The sequence below is a fragment of the Myodes glareolus genome, chromosome 16 (genome assembly GCF_982192425.1).
Source record: "Myodes glareolus chromosome 16, mMyoGla1.1, whole genome shotgun sequence".
Classification (NCBI taxonomy): Eukaryota; Metazoa; Chordata; class Mammalia; order Rodentia; family Cricetidae; genus Myodes; species Myodes glareolus.
Genome location: NC_142041.1, coordinates 56,246,566 through 56,265,560, shown reverse-complemented (window position 1 = coordinate 56,265,560; position 18,995 = coordinate 56,246,566). Strand labels below are relative to the sequence as shown.

General features: G+C 41.0%; 1 protein-coding gene across 5 annotated transcripts in view; it reads right to left on the bottom strand.

Annotated features, from left to right (window-relative positions):
* The window catches only part of Sgk3 (serum/glucocorticoid regulated kinase family member 3), a 114,616-nt gene that overhangs the window by 23,657 nt on the left and 71,964 nt on the right, over positions 1 to 18,995 (bottom strand). For all 5 annotated transcript variants that reach the window (XM_085677307.2, XM_085677306.2, XM_048420016.3 and 2 more), the window contains exons 3-8: positions 17,672 to 17,755; positions 14,908 to 14,980; positions 14,305 to 14,380; positions 8,839 to 8,926; positions 5,361 to 5,410; positions 2,180 to 2,237 (exon numbers count right to left, since the gene is read on the bottom strand). In XM_085677307.2, the coding sequence (XP_085533433.1) occupies positions 2,180 to 2,237; positions 5,361 to 5,410; positions 8,839 to 8,926; positions 14,305 to 14,380; positions 14,908 to 14,980; positions 17,672 to 17,755 (429 nt within the window). The remainder of the gene's footprint in view (positions 1 to 2,179; positions 2,238 to 5,360; positions 5,411 to 8,838; positions 8,927 to 14,304; positions 14,381 to 14,907; positions 14,981 to 17,671; positions 17,756 to 18,995) is intronic.

Sequence of the window (18,995 nt, the reverse complement as noted above, 5' to 3'; positions counted from 1 at the left end):
TAAAGTGAACAGACCTACATACACTACGTAAGTCAAATAAAGCAAGTTGAATCTCCTGAAACCCCTCTTGCCCCATCACAGTTATGACTCCACCCAGCTCCTCAAAGTTAGGACACACTGTCCTAACTTGCAATAGCTAGCAAGTTCCACTGTTAAATATTATGCAATTAAAATTATACAGATAAAGTCTTTTTTTCATTTCTTTCACTCTCTATATATTTTTATATATAGCACATAGACTTAATTTCATGCTCTATGCTATCACACAGAGCATTCTATTATAATGCATATACTCTTGATAAACTACTTATGAATAATGATGTTTAGAGCATGCATGTATATGCCTTTCCTGGTGCATATGTGTTCCTGTTCAGTGTGTCACAGGTCATAAACACACCCAGCATCAATGACTAACAAGTTCTCAACAGTTCAAAAAGAAACATCAAAGAACAAATTTAAATAAATCAGGTGTAAAATTGTATTCAGGACATTATAAAATGTTGAAAAAGATTTTAAATGTCTATTTATTGAAAAGGTTATACCATGTCCATAGACTATGACACTATCATAAAGACATTAATTCTCCCCCCCAAATTCATCTCAGCTTTAATATACTCCAAATTAAATTCCATCTATGCTTTGGAGTAGTAGACATGATGTTAAAATTTATTCAGACATGGAAAAGGCTAAGAACATCGTCCTGAAGAAGGAACAGCCTTGTGCTGGCGATCAGGCTACAGTGTGCGGGTGCCAGGATAGATAAGCAGACAGTGGAACAGAAAACAGGGTCTAGAGACAGAACTACAAATCATAGCGTCTAAAACCAGACTTATTTGTATAGGAATGCAAGACAGATGCTGGAGGGGTCACTGTGTTGTTGGGTTCAGGGTTTCATTAAACTGTAATATCAGTTTATCAATATATACCCACACGGAAAAAGATCTTACGTTATAATCTTACGTTATAATATACACAAGAGCCAATTCCTGTGTATTCTAGGCATCAGCCGAGTTCCAAAAACAACAACAAAAATCCCAGTATTTTTATTTCGCTGTTTCAGAGATGACATCATGCTCTGTTGTCCAGGCTGGCTTTGAACTCACAACTATCCCACCTCAGCCTCCCTAATAATTAGGTGGGATTATAAGCATGCACCAGCATATCCAGCTAATGGTTTGTTGTTTTTAGGGGGGAGAGTGTGAGTGAGTGAGTGAATGAGTGAGTGAGTGAGTGAGAGAGAGAAGGCGGGGGTGGTTGACTTGTCCAGGTTGACTGGCATTAACTCCTTGATGTTTGTCAACATTTGTGCTTTTAATGGCAGATCATCTATAATATTCTGATAAACTATAATTACTGAGAGTTTTCACCCACTTCTCACTCTCTGCTGCTTATAGGAGCACAATGCCCAGAATATAACACACGATCACTATACATAAACAAACACAAAGAAGAGTACAGTCAGTTTCTGCTCTCAAGCAAACTCAGAAAACCAGAAGATCCTAAAAGCTACAACTATAAGACAATATAATTAAATAATTACATCTTCATGTTTACTACAAATTTTAAAATTGCAAAAAAAAGAATATATTTGGTGATTCAAATAAATTCACCTATGCCCCCTTTCCTGGCAACCTTGCCCTTCTCAGCATGGCTGGACACTGTGATGGGTCTGAGTGCTGAGACCAAGCAGGGTCTCACACAGGGTTTCCTGGATGATTCAAGGAGATGCTCACATCGTCTTTCTAGCCTCGGGTAAAAATGGAGATTTTCAGAAAGGTTCTTGACAACCCAGCTGCTTGCGATTCTGTTAATGCACCCTCCTCCCTCTTCATTTCAACACCGCCCTTTGTCATTTATACTGACGTGAGCATATTTTTTCACAGACTACTCACCCCGAAAGGCTGTCAGCCACACTAAGTCAGTTTTCTCAAAAGAACTCAGACACGCATCTGACACACACAAAGTTCTTAACAAATATATACTGGACAAACAAACTTCATCTTAGAACTTCAGCACACACCTTGTCTCAAGAATTCTGTCAAGGCTTGGCAGAGAAGGGATATTAATATTAACTCCGTATCTTGCAAACAAAAAAACCCCCCAATGACACACATGCAAATCAAAAACTCATTAGGTACTTAATCATAGAATGGGAACATGAAGAAATAAAATCCCTTACCTTGCCAAAGCTGCCCTTTCCAATAACTTTTAAAAAATCAAAGTCACTTGGTTTAGCACTGAAAGAAATTAACAATGGAAAAACATGAGTCTTCTAGAAATTAAGATATAAACATTTAAACATTTCTGTACCTCATTAAGTTAACAAATTAATGTGGGGGACAAAATCCATGGACAAGATTTCTTGAGCTTTTATACTGGCACATCACCTTTGTTAAGAGCAATAGGAGCTCCTTCCCGACTAAAGACCTAAGAGGCACTTCAATATTATTCTAAGAGAAAAAAGGAGACAAACCTTTACGTGCATTATAATATAATACAGAGATACAGATGTCTCTCACAAAGTAGTTTCTTTCTAAGACCGTTGTATTCATCACAAACCTGATCGCTGTTACAGGTGAAGAGACTTAACTACGTAAAGTTCAAGTAGTATTTGATACTGGGTAATTCTGAAAAACAAGGCACTATTTTCCAGCACCTGGTAAAGAGGCCAAGAAAGCTTTCTGGTAGAGAGAAGTCTCTCCAGTGTTTCCCATATAAGGACCTAATTCTACACGGACATGAAAGAGTTCTCTGGATTGCTCTCACGGATGGTAGTGAAGGGAAGCCAGGAACAAGACACCAGAGAACAGCAGCGCCGCTTTATTTATTTTAGCCTAGCAGACAAACTAGCACTGGCTGTGCGTAGGCAAGCACACATGGTCTCAGGAAGGATCTAGGAGTGGTTCCTCCCAGACAGACTGAATTCTTAAGCTGTACCAGAGGGATCACTTCATTTAGATTTGAAATGTCAATTAATTAGCAAAGCCAACCAGTCAACAGAAGAAACCCAACCAAAAACCTAGGCTGACTCGATTAACTCAGCAGGTAAAGATGCTTGTCAGCAAGCCTGACGACTTGACTCTGATCCCAGGGAAGCACACGGTGCAAGCGGAGAAATGACTCCCACAAGCTGTCCTTAGGCCCCCACACATGCCATGGCACACAACAGCACCTCCCCACACACATAATAAGTAATTAAATGAAACAGAAAAAGGGTTAAAGTCTGTTCATATACATTTAACCTAACACTCGGTCTAAGTTAAATATTAAAATATTTAATATTTAATTAAGAACGCATTAATGAAATAAGCCACCAAACCCAGAAAGGTAAATGGTGCACATCTTCTCTCATATGCACAACTTAGATGTAAACCACACGTCCCCTCTCACACACAGAAAGACTCTGGAGGACGGAGGAGGCAAGGATCTGAAGGCAGGGAAAGGTGAGTGAAGGAACAATAGAGGAACGACAGAGTCAGTTTTCCTCCATGTGCCGAGCCAAGGTTTAACAACATGTGCATAAACACAAACAGAAGAACATAGAGAAGACATAAACAGAAGGACCAGTGAGAGGATGGAGGAAGTCCAGTGTGTTATGTTGGGGGGACAAGTATGAACAAAGCATGATACATACATGAAAATGTCAAAGAACCCATTATCTTATGCTATTAAAAAGTTAACTAAAAGTAAAATAAGCAGGATATATTAAAATACTTGACCGAATACAGGTAGATTTCTTTTACAAAACCCTGCTCTTTGGACTGTTTTGTTCTTTCATGAAATGTTTTAAACAAAAGGAAGCAAACGTGACCATGGAAATACACACAAATCCTTCCAGGAGCAAACAGAACCCACGTAACTGTGGTGGTGAACCCTAACTGAACGCACATTCTCATGTCACGGTGCCACTGTGCTCAATGCTAGGAACGACAGAAAAAAAAAAATGCTCAAAACTCAACTTCCTCTTCCAGAAATGAGTCCAGTCTCCTGTAGTTCTTTGCAGCGGGACTTCCACAGTGGGCGGCCAAAACGGTCCGTCCCGCTGATCCTTTCGGGCTCTGGGGAACTCTGTCCTATTCAGGCTCAGCTCATGGAGTTTACCAGTGATTGACCAAACCCAACGAATGGTCAACTTTCAGTCTTTATCTTATTTGCGCTATTGGCCGCGTTAACAGTATTAAAGTACCTTCCCCTCGAGGCACATGTTCTCCCTTAACTTCAAGGCACCACATTCTTGCCCCCCCCACTCAAGTTCTTCCCTCATTGATGCTGAAAGGTCCTTGGTCCCAGGTCTTGGGTCATTTCTCCTATCTGTCTATACTCTCTCTCCCCAATGAAGTTAGGCGGTCGTCTGCAGTCCTCTATCCCGAATGTTCTGGGCATTTGTTTCTACGGAATTGTTGGGGGTGACAAGGCCTATGATGGTAAAGCCTTGAACACCCTTGCTCTCAATCAAATTTTATCAGACTACTCTCCAAAATGTTTCCCTTATGCTCAAATTATAAGCAAATGTGGGGAAACTAGAAAATTAAAGCCTAACACCCCTTAACATGCTATAACGACTTCTAGACTCATCACGACTCTTCTAGAAGAAGCGGGCTAAGACACCCAGAGGACAGCCCTGAGAAGGAGATCAATTAGGTCCGTGAGGATGCTCTATTTAAAAAATAATTTTAAATGTTTGTTTGTTTGTTTATTATGTATACACTGCTCTGCCTGCAGGCCAGAAGAGGGCACCAGATCTCATTATGGATGGTTGTGAGCCACCATACAGTTGCTGGGGACTGAACTCAGGTCCTCTGGAAGAGCAGCCAGTGTTCTTAACCTCCGAGCCATCTCTCCAGCCCCTGTAAGGATGCTTTTCCTTCTCTCCCCACCCCTCCGCACCATGACAGTGTGTAGGACCTACAGTCCTGTAAGTAAGAGTCAGTTGATCGTGCCTAAAATAAAGAGAAGAAACAATGGGCAAATAGACTCCAACGATCAACTTGCAGCTTTTGAAAAGAGTTGCTTTCTAAGATGTCTCAACAGGTGAAGGTGCTTGCCGCCAAGCCTGACAACCTGGATTCTACCCCAGAACCCACATGGTAGAAGGAGAGAATCAACTCCCACAAGAAATCTTCTGATTTCCATACATGTTTCATGGCTGTGTGCACGCACACAAGCAAACACGCACAGTAAACAGTTTAACACAAAAAGCCCAGCCTTCGTGGGCTCTCGAGAGCTCTGAAGCAAACGACAGCATTACATTCACTGTCACACGGACACACCCCATAGGCCTCCGTTAAAATGCTCTGACCTCACACAAATGCACATCCTCAAAACAGCACTTCTTGAAAGTTAAAATAAGTTAAACCTACTGAGGATTTCCAGTTGGTCCCAGGTTGATGTTCTGTGAGGTAGAGTGTGGCTATTTAGAGAGGGAAAAACAGTGTTCACATTAGCGTCTTTGACATGAAAGTACATAACTGTGCTACAGACAACAATACATGTTAAAGAAATCTAAAGTTCTAATTCTTGTCATATATTCAATATAAGCGCAGCCACTTTTATTATGATAACTTTCAAGAACAGATGCAAGGAAAAAGACAACCCAGAAGCAACACTTACTGGGTTAGAAAATGGAGGAAGTCACCACAGTTGTGTGGGACAGACAAGCACTGAAATCACTTTAGTACGAGGAATCACTTCCACATTTAAATACTGGTGACGATGGCTAACTGTTTGCAGACTTATTAAAGAAGCATTAAAGCCAGAATGATGGTAGGGATGGTTGTGAATAGTAGATATTCTCGGTGTAGTGTGGAGGCTGGAGACTGACTGTACCCTCCTTTGTTTTAAAACTCCTTATTTTTTAAAGACAGTCTATCTCTGAGCCTGGGGTTTGGCATTTCCATCAGAATAGCTGGCCAGTGAGCCCCTGGGATTGGTCTCCACCCCTGGTGCAGGAGCTACACTGCCATAATTCAGCTTTCCTCTGGGCACGAAACTCACTCAAAATTCCACAAGCTGGATTTAGTGATCCTGTCATGGGGGCACCTGTTTTCTCTGGAGGTACAAGGGATCAGGACAGGTCCTCTGCGCATGCATTCTCCCCATGTGTCTCAAGCCCATCCTACAGTGGACGCTGTCACGAAAGCCAGTGCAAGTCTGCTTCCCATACATCCAGGTGTAAGTTCTTTATAACATTCAGAAAGTTAAATGACTTGTATGTGTGTTTAGTACATAGACTTTTACAAGAATATTCCATGTAAGCTTATCATATTTTTATTGACATCAAGTTCAGATTTATAATCTCCAGGAGACACAATATTTTATAAAAATAAATGTCAAACACTCTCACCCTTCAAAGTTCTGAAGCAGGTTTGATATTTAAAAACATTAAAGCTAATTTTAAAGTCACAACCCTAATTCATTTGCTATCTAATATGTCGATATGAAAAACTTCTATGCAATAAATTTTCAATTCCCAGAGGCAGAAATACACGAATCACAATAGTGTAACTCAAGGCTGATCAATCTGTAAGTATGCTGGTTCATGAAATGAGGTTTGCTGTGGTTTAATTTGACGTGAGATTAAACTCAGGATTAAATAATACAGTGTTTTACAGATTAAATACTAGTGTTTTATAGAATCCTAAAATATAACTACAAAATAAATTCACATACTGATTCTTTTGACCTATGTTCTTTTCACTGGCATTCTTCCTTTAGAAGGATTTTTCTTACATAGATGCAAAAAGACAAAGTGTGGGTTGAACAACATGGACAATTTGTCCCTGATTTATATTAATACATAGCTAATATTTACTACTTGGTAATGATTTCCCTACAGGAGCATGTCCCTGAAATGGTAGCAAGTGGTCAAATGTAAATTAGACAATGTTTCACTGTACCTACCATGATAAGAGATGATATCCATCACTGCATTGATGGTAAGGTAAGATTTATTGACAACTAATTGAGATTCTATTTCTTGATTTCCCCTGACTTATATTTTTCACCTTAAATGAAGGGGCTGAGGGGCATTGGAGAGATGGCTCAATGGTTAAGAGCACTGGGTTCAGTTCCCAGCACCAACAGGGTGGCTCACAACCATCTTTAACTTAGTAGCCAGGGATCTAATACCGTGTTTTGAACTCCACAGGCACAACACACATGTGGTACACAGACATGCATGCAGGCAAAACACCCATACACATAAAAAATCAAATTAAGTAAGTCTTTAAAAATAATAAATAAAATAAAATAAGGGGTTTTAGGGCTGGTGGAATGGCTCAGTCAGTAAAGATGCTTGCTGCCAAGCCTGACAACCTGAGTGTGATCCCAGGACTCACAGGGCAGGAGAAATCACACTTCCCAAAGTTGCACACGCCATGGCATGTACCCCACCCCAAATTTTCTTACAGTCACTGTTCCTAAAAGTAAAATTAAGGGTTTTAGTTCTAGATATCTACAAGAACTCGTCTAGCTATGAACTTCAATTGGTGATTTAAAAGGTCTTAGTAATTAGGCTGGTGAGGTAGCTAAGCAGAGCAGGTGAAGCTGCTGCCACCAAGCCTGAAGAACTGAGTTTGATTCCCAGGGGATCCGTCTGGTGGAAGGAAAGAACCAACTCCCACAGGCTGTCCTCTGACCTCCACACCCACGCCCACACATGCATGCCCATGTGCATGGACACAAGCTCAAATAAGTCAACGCAATTAAAAAGTTCTTGACAAATACATTCTTCAATACTCTAAATCAACACATTTTTATATAAGTAGCAGACCAAATGTGGAAAGTCATGATTACATGAACTTTACTCCTTAAGGAACTATTTGAATATCTTGCCTTTATTAAGAGCATAAGCCTAGAATTGGAAAACACAGAAAGTACTAGGAGACAGGTGATGTTTTTCTATACCCTTGCCAACAGATTATGCTAATATTTATATGTTTCATTTCACTTCTGTGTATCTTTTAGAAAGATTCTATGTTTCAATGTGAATATACATAAACATTTATATATTGATTTCACATAATAGTATGCCAAATTTTCTTTAAAAATATGTATTAGGACAAGCATGACCATGCTGAAATAAGTTGATTTTTCTGTGTGGCAGATTAGCCCATCTATATCAATTCCTAAGTTTTTATATTTGATGTACATTTCTTAACTGCTTTCCAAGATCATGTAGTGTTTGCACTTCTAATTATATTACATATAGATCCCTGATTTATATTTTGTAATTTTCTTTCTTCACAGCACCCAAACGTGAATATTAAAAATAGCTTCCCAAAAGAAGTTTGTTCTACTTCGTTTCAATATTAAGAACAACTTGCATTATGCTTTTTACTATAAAAACATAATTTGTTATGTATCTTGTAAGAGATAGTGACGGGGGCTGGGAGGATGGCTCAGTAGTTAAAGCAAGCAAGAGGACCGGAGTCTGGAGTCCCAGAACTCACATAAATACCAGGTGGGCATGGTGGCTTGCCTGTAATTCCAGCCACAAAGGTGGAGACGGGATCCCCCAAGCAAGCTGCCAGCAAGACAGCAAGACTAGTCATGTTGGTGAGATCTGACTGTCAGACCCTGCTTCACTGAGTAAAATGCTAAGAGCACTATAGAAGATTCCTAATATCAACCTTGGGCCTACACACACACACGTGTGTACCTCTACACACATGTCCACACACATGAATCATACAATACCACATGTAGACATATGAAAAGATAAAGGAGGAGAACAGTCAGTAAATAGTGCAACACTGTTTCTAGGCGTCCCACAGTGTAGGAAGCCGAGCACACACACAACGCTGGTCTCACACAAGGCCGCGACTCTGCAGTGGCTACCTTCGGAGCACTTCTTTCATCCTCATCCTCGGAGGGATCTGACTGGTGTCTGGGGCTGTCCATCTGAAGGAAGGCTCTGACATCTGGGCTGAAAACAAAGATCACCTCATTACTTCGATAGCATGTGTGCAGCGTGTCTCCCTTTTAAAAGGAAACGGAAATAGAAACCACCATATTAGCATTGACAACAAGAAAACTACAGAATGGATTATTCATTATTATAACAGGAGTCAAGAAGTTCTGCTTTTAAAAAAGAGGGCACCCAAGAGGGGAGCGGGTGAAGCCACAAACAGATGGTTCGCAGAAGAGGAAACCCAAATGCAAACTGTTACTGAGACACACTGCACATTCATTAACTAGCAAAATCAGGACAGTGGAATGACACTCAGAGTGGGAAGGGCCACGCTCACGTGATGCTGGTGAGCTGGAGAATGAGGCAACCTTCCTGAAAAGAATGTGGCAATGCTTGGAGAAACTGTGAAAACGTTCTTCCTGGACCCTTTCTAAATATAAGCCACAGGGGAGGGGTGGGGTGGGGAACACGACACTCCATGTACAGACCCATCTAAGAACCAGGAGGTTTATTTCAACCTTACTTCTCTCATAATCAAATGGAGGCAGAGGGCCACCTGCCACCAGGAAGAGTAAGCCAACTATGGCAACTGCCAATGGGGAACACCAGCTGGCAGCCAGCGATGAGAACTAAACACCCCTGCGTGGAGTGAGGGCTGTGGTGTCTGGCACCATAGTGAGCAGAGACGGCTGGCTCCCCTGTGTATTCACTAACACCCGCAGATGTGAGGCGAGACTTTCCGAAGATTCAGGGCTACATTAGAGTAGATCTCCACAGTAAAAATGAAACGGGTACAAAGACACAAGCTGATGCTGGGGGGCGGGGGAGGACACTAAAATTAATACAGACCATTCATGGACAATGAAAACCCCAATAAATGGTCAAATTGTTATCCTGATGTTCACACATCTATCGGGATTTTCATTGCTCCATGAATTTGTTTGTTTTTGTTTGTTTTTTTCTTCAAGACAGAGTTTCTCTGTGTAGTCCTGGACATCCTGGAACTCGTTTTCTAGATCAGGTTTGATGGGAAAAGTCTTGTGAACCAATAATCTTTAAGAGGTGGGTCTTAGTTAAGGCATGGCTTCTCTGGGACCCAGGGTAAAAAGGTGTGCACCTCCCTGTCTGCCTTCTCTGTGCCTTTTCCCCACAGGACATTGCTGTGCTTGGATTTCTCATTTCCTGGTTCATGAGTTTTTCCCTTATAATAAATAAAATATAATTGTTTTATCCTTAGCTAGCCTGGTTATTTCAACACAGGCTGACCTCAAACTCACAAAGATCTGCCCGCCTCTGCCTCCAGACTGTTGGGGTTAAAGGTGTGGGCCACCACCTCCCGGATCCAGGAATAGTCTTAACAACTCAATACAAATAATATTTGTTGTAGAACATCATGAAAATAAAAAAATACTTTAAAAAAAAAGAAGCAATTTACAAATGTTAAACATCATTATTCAATGATCCACTCTTAGGTTTACATGCACAAAACCTAAGAATATGTATTCCCCCAAACTTCATACATGAATATTCACAATAGCAATATTTATAATATTACAAAAGGAGAAATGCCACAAAATATCCATCAACTAATAAATGGATAAACACAATGTGGTTAAACCATGTATCTGAATAGGATCCAGCAATAAGAATATTTATACTTGTTACAATAGGGACAAAAACATTATACTGCATAAACAAAGGAAGAAAAAGAAGACACATATGGTATGCTCCAGTCAAAAGAAATGCCTAGAACAGACAGCTCTTTAGATAGAAAGGAGAGGAATGGCTATCAAGCGTTTTCCTTGCTGAGACAATGGAAATGCTAGATTGGACTTTCCAGTGACAGGAGGAGACCCGGATGGCAGGTGTTCAGCATTGCGAATATACTGAAAACCACTGAATTCTGTACTTATGAGAATCTAGAAGAATGTCAATGTGGGGAAAGGGATCTCCAGTTTTACATTTTATGTTAGCTGGATTTTCTGCACTATTTTAGTTGTGCTGGACTCACATTTTTATCTTGTGTTTCCTACTTCAAATTACTTCATAAGCATTTCTCTGTGCTGTTAAAGGCTGCAACAATCAGATTTGACAGATGTATGCTCCTTGTCACATGGATGTGCCAAATGTATGCTCTTGTAACACAGACACACCAAATACATGCACTTGTCACACAGATGCATCAAATGCATGCACTTGTCACACAGATGCACCAAATGCATGCTCTTGTAACGCAGATACATCAAATGCATGCTCTTGTAACACAGATACACTAAATGCATGCACTTGTCACACAGATACACTCAATACATGCTCTTGTCACACAGATGCATGTTCTTGTCACACAGATGCACAGAAAGAATGCTCTTGTCACACAGATGCACCAAATGCATGCTCCTTGTCACACAGATGCACCAAAGCATGCTCTTGTCACACAGATGTACCAAATGCATGCTCCTTGTCACACGGATGCACCAAATGCATGCTTTTGTCACACGGATGCACCAAATGTATGCTTCTGTCACATGGATGCACCAAATGTATTCTCTTGTTACAGTCACCAAAACCATGCTCAAATACACCAAATGCATGTTCCTTGTCACATAAATGTACCAAATAGATGCTCTTGTCACACAGATGCACCAAATGCATGCTTGTCACACAGATACACCAAATGCATGCTCTTGCCACACAGATGCACCTAATGCATGCTCCTTGTTATACATATGCACCAAATGCAAGCTCCTTGTCACACAGATGCACCAGATGCATGTTCCTTGTTATACACATGCACCAAATGCATGCTCTTTCCACACAGATACACCAAATGCATGTTCCTTGTCACATAGATGCACCAAGAGTTACTTCATGGCTTCCAACTTTTCAGTCCACAACTCTCATGCATTGCAGACAGCTCTCCAAAGGAAGCTTAGCACCATGGCTGCATTATGACTTGTAAGACAGATTGAAGCTTTTTTCTAAATTTCTTATTTGTACATATAGAGGAGGAGAGAGAATGTGCCATGGTTCACATGTGGAAGTCAGAGGTTTTCTACATTTATGTGGGTTCTGGGGATGGGAACTCAGGTGACCTGGCTTGCATGACAAGTGGCTTCACCTACTAAGCCATCTAACCAGCCCCAATATTTTGAAATCAAAACCATTTAGTTTGGGGCCAGGCATTATGGTGCACACCTTTAATCCCAGCACTTGGGAGGCAGAGACAGGTGGATTTCTGTGAGTTTAAGGTCAGCATGGTCTACAAAGTGAGTTCTAGGATAGTCAGGGTGTTACAGAGAGGAACCTTGTCTCAGAAAACAAAACAAAAAAAAGTTTAATGTCAGGGCACACTAATCTAGCTTTTAAAAACAGAATTGTGGCTACCTCGTGAGGAAAAAAGAATGGAAATTGAAGTGAGGTGTGTGAGTGGCTTCAGAGGTGCTGAGGACAGTCTCCTGCCTGGACCAAGTGACCGGTGAGAACTGGCCTGTGCACAGCTTTAATACAAAGAAGGTGCCCAGGTTGCTGTACCCAGGTCAGCTATGCATGTTTGTCTATGCACCAATGCATGCAGAGGAGGGTGTCAGATCACCTAAGCCTGGAGTTACAGATGATTGCGAGCCACCATGAGGATGCTGGGGAGAGAACCCAGTCTTCTGGAAGAACAGCCAGTGCTTTAACTACTGAGTCATCTCTATAGCCCCAAGTTTCCTTTTTACTTCAGTGTACAGTGTTCACATTGGCTCTCTCTCAGGTAAGTGCGTTTATCCATCATTCTTTATCAAAGCAAATTTTTGTGTATTTTGGTTTTCAGTTTCACTCACAAATTTAGGTAATAGTCAAACATGCCATTGTTTTGCTTTGGGATTCATTATTTACTGCCAATATTTTTTTTGTTGTTCATTTTGTTTTGAAAAACTCTTTTTCCTTCAAAGGCTAGAGAAACAGACTGGATCCCAGTTACATACTTTTAAAACCACGTTTTTCATGAATAGACTGGATCCCGGTTAAATAGTTTTAAAACCACATTTTCAAGACGTTCTTTTTAAAAATACTTTTCACTGTCAGAACAAAGCTATTTAGGGTCAAGGAGAAGTTGTGACAGGGTCAAATACAGCTCAAGTTCGTCTTGAACTTCTTCTCCTCATGCCTGTGTCTTGCAAGTATAGGGATTACATGCATGCATCTCCAGGTTAATGAAGACACTTTAAAGTGTGCTTTCCCGACAGCAGCAATAAGCACGCAGTAAGTGTGCATGACACACTGACATCTTACTCTTTCATATGCTGTATTTTAAGATAATTTGATATTAAAATAAAAAATAAGTAATTTGTTTTTTTAACAAAAGACGGGCTCTAGAAAATACAAAGTGCCTCATTTTTTAAAAAAGAAAATGTCAGCTAAAAATTAAGCTTAAAACCTCTTGGTTATTTGTTCATGGGGTTCTAGAAATTTCTTCTATCCTGAATGGAAGACCATTACTTATAACGTGCATGTGTATATAAAACATCTGTTGTCACAAGTGATCCAAGGAAAGAGAATAAGTGCTAAGCCCCAAAGGGACAGACATAGTATTACCACCCTGCCTCCTGCAAGGCTCGGGCAAGGCTCGGAGCCGGTCTCAGAAGAGGGAGCAGAAAGATAAGATCCAGAGGTTGGGGAGGATGGGTGCGAAACTGCCCACGCTGCTGGAACATACAGACAACACTCATTTAGCTTAATCCTCGCCACGGAGCCGGCACTGGGGTACTCTTCCAAGTGATGGAAACAAATATAATATTAAACAATTAGCAAGATGTTTTAACTACATAATACCAATTTATTTAAACAGTAATCCATAAAATTTCCACGTCTTGATTGGTATTTTTGTCAACTTGAAACAAGCCAGATTCATCTGTGAAGAGGATTCTCAAGAAAGTCCCTTCACAAATGCTTGCCTGAAGGGAAGTCTGCCATGTATTTTCTTCATTAACAACTAATGTGGGGGGCCCACCTCACTGGGGTGGTGCTTCCCAGTCAGGTGTTCCTGGGCATATATAGGAAAGCAGGCTGAGAAAGCCACGGGGAGCAAGCGAGTAGGCCACGCTCCTCCACGGCCTCTGCTTCAGTTCCTGCCCTGGCTTCCCTCAGTGAGGGAGGGTGACCCGAGAGCTGTGAGCTGAAGAACCTCTCCTCCTCAAGTTGTTTTAGGTCCCAGTGCTCTATTCCAGCAAAGAGAAACCCAGCTAGGACAGCACACACGTGCACAGGGAAGGAAAAGGGTGGGCGGCAGGGAAGGCGGACGGAGCATCAGGAGAAAGGGCTCTGGCAGAGCCTGCACAGTAACACCAGAGAGTATAAACTCTGCCTGCTCTTGTTCCACTGCTGCAGTAGACGAAAGGGAAAGTACTTACTGGTTGTAAAGCTCTGGATACCTGACCAAGTTCTGAATGAACTCATTCAGTCCTGCTCTTCTTTGTTTAATAAAATCTGGAAGAGAGACACAGACCGGCAGTCACATTTCCGTCAGCGTAGGAGATTATCATGAAACGTTTATGGAAGAACACACAGGCACAAAGCGGTAAGCTGTGGAATAAATGCTGACAGACGTAAGACCTGCACATGTAACCTGAACTGGACGAGGGCTTTGCAGAGTTTCACTGTCAGAGGCCAGAGAGCAGAGATAAAGCCCACAGCACTCATGTTTCTGGAGTCAGGTGTCTTGACACTAAAAGTTGTCTCTCATCGGAGAACCATTTGCTATCTATCCTTACACCATACACACGCCTTCTTAGCAGTGATGCAAACTGTACATCATAGGACTCCTGGGCAAAACAGTGCAAGCCTGAGGCTGAGGCAGGAGGATCACTAGCTGGAGGCCAGCCTGGGCTTCATGGCAAGATTCTGTCTCAAAGAACCAGAAAGTTCTGAACAATTATATCCTTCAATGAACACATGACCTATATCTTCAAACTTCAACCAGAGCTCAGCAGTTAGACCATGAAGCTTTTGCTTACCTGGGTCAAAATTATCACCGAATATTCTCTTGGCAGGAATCTTCAGAGCCATAGCAGGAAACTGTTTCTTCAACTAAAATTTAAAAACAGCATTCTGTGAGCTAATTTCTATTTAATCCCTGCACAACACAATATGATCTTAAGGAAAATTTACAAGACATATTTTAAGTACGATGCTATGACATATAATACTAATATATATGAATAAAATACCACAGACTGACTAATCATCCTATTTTGTCCAACTAAACTGTTCAGTAAGTATGTGACCTTGGAGAGGGCTGGGGGTGGCGGAGGAGTTGTTGTTTCCCATCTGTAAAATAGGGATAGGCTAACCGAGCACCTTCCAGATTTTGCTGGGCGGTTAAAGATGATCATATTTGTTAACACTGTGATTGGAAAATGGTACCCAGGCTCTGCAGGGGCTACTCACCCTTTCTCTCAAGAAATGTGCTCTCTGTGGTCTACAGCAACAGATTAATAACACTTTCCAGAGAAAGGGAATTAATTTTGGTTTCAATACTCTCAACTCTAGCTTGCTCCTTATTAGTATCCAATACATTTGTTTATCAAATTTGTTTGAGGGAAAATTGACTTTTAGGGGGCCGGAGAGATGGCTCAGTGGTTAAGAGCACTGACTGCTCTTCCAGAGGACCCGGGTTCAAGTCTCAGCACCCACATGGCAGCTCACAACTGTCTGAAGATCCAGTTGCAGGGGATCTGACACCTTCACACCAATACACATAAAATAAAGACCATAAAAATTATTAAAAAAAAAGAAAATTGACTTTTATTGAGGAATCATTTGTTATCTATCCTGAGCACTTACTGTATATAGAAATAGATTAAACAAGGGGCAGCCAAGTTGTAAGCTTGCAATAGAAAATCCACACACATACCAAGTACAGATCTAACTGGCAATTAATAGGAAACACAAATAAAAGAATGAATTAATCACTGCATGCTATAGGCAGCAAATCTCAGACCAAAAGAGGGGAAAACAAATGATACCCCCCACAAGAAACACATAAAACTGTAAGACACTTAGCAGACTTATCAGCTGGTCGCATAAACAGACAGGACATGCTGCTATGAACATAGTTGAACACATGTCCTTGTGGCATGATTGAGCGTCTTTTGGATATATACCCAAAAGTGGTATTGCTGGGTCTTGAGGAAGGTTGTTTCCTAATTTTCTGAGAAATCAACACACTGATATCCAAAGGGACTATACCAGCTTACACTCCCACCAGCAATGGAGAAGTAAAACACTGGTTTTTTTTGTTGTTGTTTTGTTTTGTTTTTAAGTTCAACTTCAATTAGTGTATCATTTGAGTATTGTTTAGGACATATACAGTGAAATGCTAATAAGGTGAGTCAGAAGTCTAACTGTAAGGACTTAGAAAAAACCGAGAGACACTGTGACTCATCTCAATCCACTTGGGAAACAGTCTGTTTTGTAGCTGAGACAACCTTAATTTCCTTAATACATTTTTGAAAAAAAAAATCTAACAAATGAAACCCTACAGATTTACATATTTTCTCAAATTGTATTCATGCGTGTGTGTGTGTGTGTGTGTGTGTGTGTGTGTGTGTGTGTGTGTGTGCATGCGCAGTGGCCTTGGAGGCCAGAGAGAACAATGAAAACCCGGCCCTGGAGGTCCAGGTGTTTGTGAACCACCCCACATGGACCCTTTTGCAAGAGCAGCAAGGGCAAGGGTTATCTTCCTAGCCCCAAGATTTACATATTACTACTCATTACACACTGGGAGATCAGTGTCTTTTATGGCACAGAGAACTAAGAACTTACACTTGGAGCTGAAGGCACAACTGTTTATTGTTTACTTGTTTGTCTTCTGTAACTGAGCCAAAACTTGGGCCTCAGCTGTTCTAACCCAGGCTTCTGCAGTGACGGACTCAAGAGACATGGCTTGAGCATCTTAAGACTTCTGAGACAGTGTCTTCCCCCAGAGTCAGCACCAGCAGAGTCTGGTCTGACGCCGTCAATGACCTTGGTGTCTCATTGCATTCGCTAAAAACCACATGTGACTATAGGTGCCAGACTGTGAACTATTTAACAGCTGGATTATGGGTAAAAATGGCTTCAGTTACTTAGACTTCAAACTCCAGTGGACTGCTGGGAAGGCAACACTCATTTCAACTTTGTTAGTACTTAAAACCCAGAACTGACAACTTTTAAGGACACATAAGAGGAATGTGCGGCTGATCCTTTGAGATCTCAGGCTTAGAGTTGAAGATCTGAACCGGAACTGCCTCGACGGATACCATATTACTAGGCACAAGTACTGGTGCCCAGCGTCACTGAACCCTGAAATGTCCCTGAGCTCCTCACCTCTGTCTCCCACTGCTCATGGAGAACTGTCCGTCTTCTCACATTTCACATAAAGACAATAAATTAAAATGCTTTTGAAGAATCCCTTTCCCTTTTTTGATTGGAAAGATGTCTTGATCTGCTCATTCAAATACATTTCTCAGTTCATGGGATTTTTTTCTCAAGTATTTAGCTTTAAATAGAAATGTAGTTACTCAGGGGGTGATGGCGCACGCACTTAATGCCAGCATTTGGGAGGCAGAGGCGGGGGGGGGGGGGGGGAGGGGTGTGTGTCTCTTAGTTTGAGGTCAACCTGGTCTACAAAGCAAGTTCCAGGATAGCCAGAGTTGTTACATAGAGAAATTCTGTCTCAAAAAACAAACAACCCCCCCAAAAAAAATCAAAGAAAGAATAAATAATGTGGTCTCTTACAGTATTGTAAAGTTTGTCAAACTCTGCATATCTCCTGAAGACAAACCACTCGCTTCTGCCCACAGACACTAGAACTTTATAAACCTGTGGAAAGAAAAAGAAAATGATGCAATTTAACAAATTTTAACTGCAAAGAAACCATTGGCTGTTTAAGTAAATAAAAACTGTCTTCATATTTGTAAAACTGGTTTCTGCTCGTATGATTATCCAAGATAAAAAAGCATGCCAAGTGAAGCACAAGTTTCATCTTGTCCATTTCTTTGTTGTTGTCCTAGCAATATTAGCTACTCTTTACTCTTGGATAATTTAGCATTCACATTTTAAATTTTATGTAACGCCTCCTTTGTAACAAGCTTTAAACACACACACGCACACACACACATACACACGCGCACACACACACGCATACACACGCACACACACACACACGCACACGCACACACACACTAATGCAAACTACAATCTGAAAGGTCTTCCATCCTGAAGAGCTCATTACAAAGAAGGCAAGAAAGGAACATTTGACTATGTAGCTCTAGTAAAATACAGCACTGACGGTCATGAAAGTTCTGTTATTTTCAGAATAACCGCGGATATATGAATGTGCTCCCTACCAGAGCTACCTGAATTCTAACAGTTTGCCATTCTTGCCTCATATTCTCTTTTCTAAGAATAAAGAACTACAGACCTAACGGATGCCACTTTCATACGTACCAGCTCTCCAGGCCTTGAAATAATAAGTATTTTCAAAACAACCCCTGACCCATCATAAACACTTACTACTGCTTCTTTTCCTCCAGACCATCTTTGACACACTAGTTTTCAAATAAAAATCATATCCTTACATTTTCCTAACACCATTGTACAAATGTGTCTAATGCCTTCATATACAGCCTCGTTTAATCGTGAGCAACAATCCTATGAGGCAAGCAGAGTTATAACCCCTACTAGATGCGAGAAAATGTCAGTCAAAAAGTTGATTTACTTAAAATCAAAACCCTTGGCTGTAGTTGGGTATCCAACTTTGACTACAATCCGGATCATTTACTCCCCCTGTATATTAGACCTGGCATTAAATCAGCAGCAGGTACAGAATTAACTTTCACAGTTCAGTCCAAAGACATAAGTCCACATTCTACAATGAATTGTGAAGAAAGAGTTGGAGAACCCAAAGATGCTATCATTTCTAACAAGAAAATAACAATAACTAAAGTATATGAAGACAGAGTTTCTGGTGAAGGACTTGGGTTATAAACCAACTTTTATAGTGATAACTAGACATGTCTTGCTTCAGGTGACTTCCTACACCTGTGCGCACAGTCTTTTA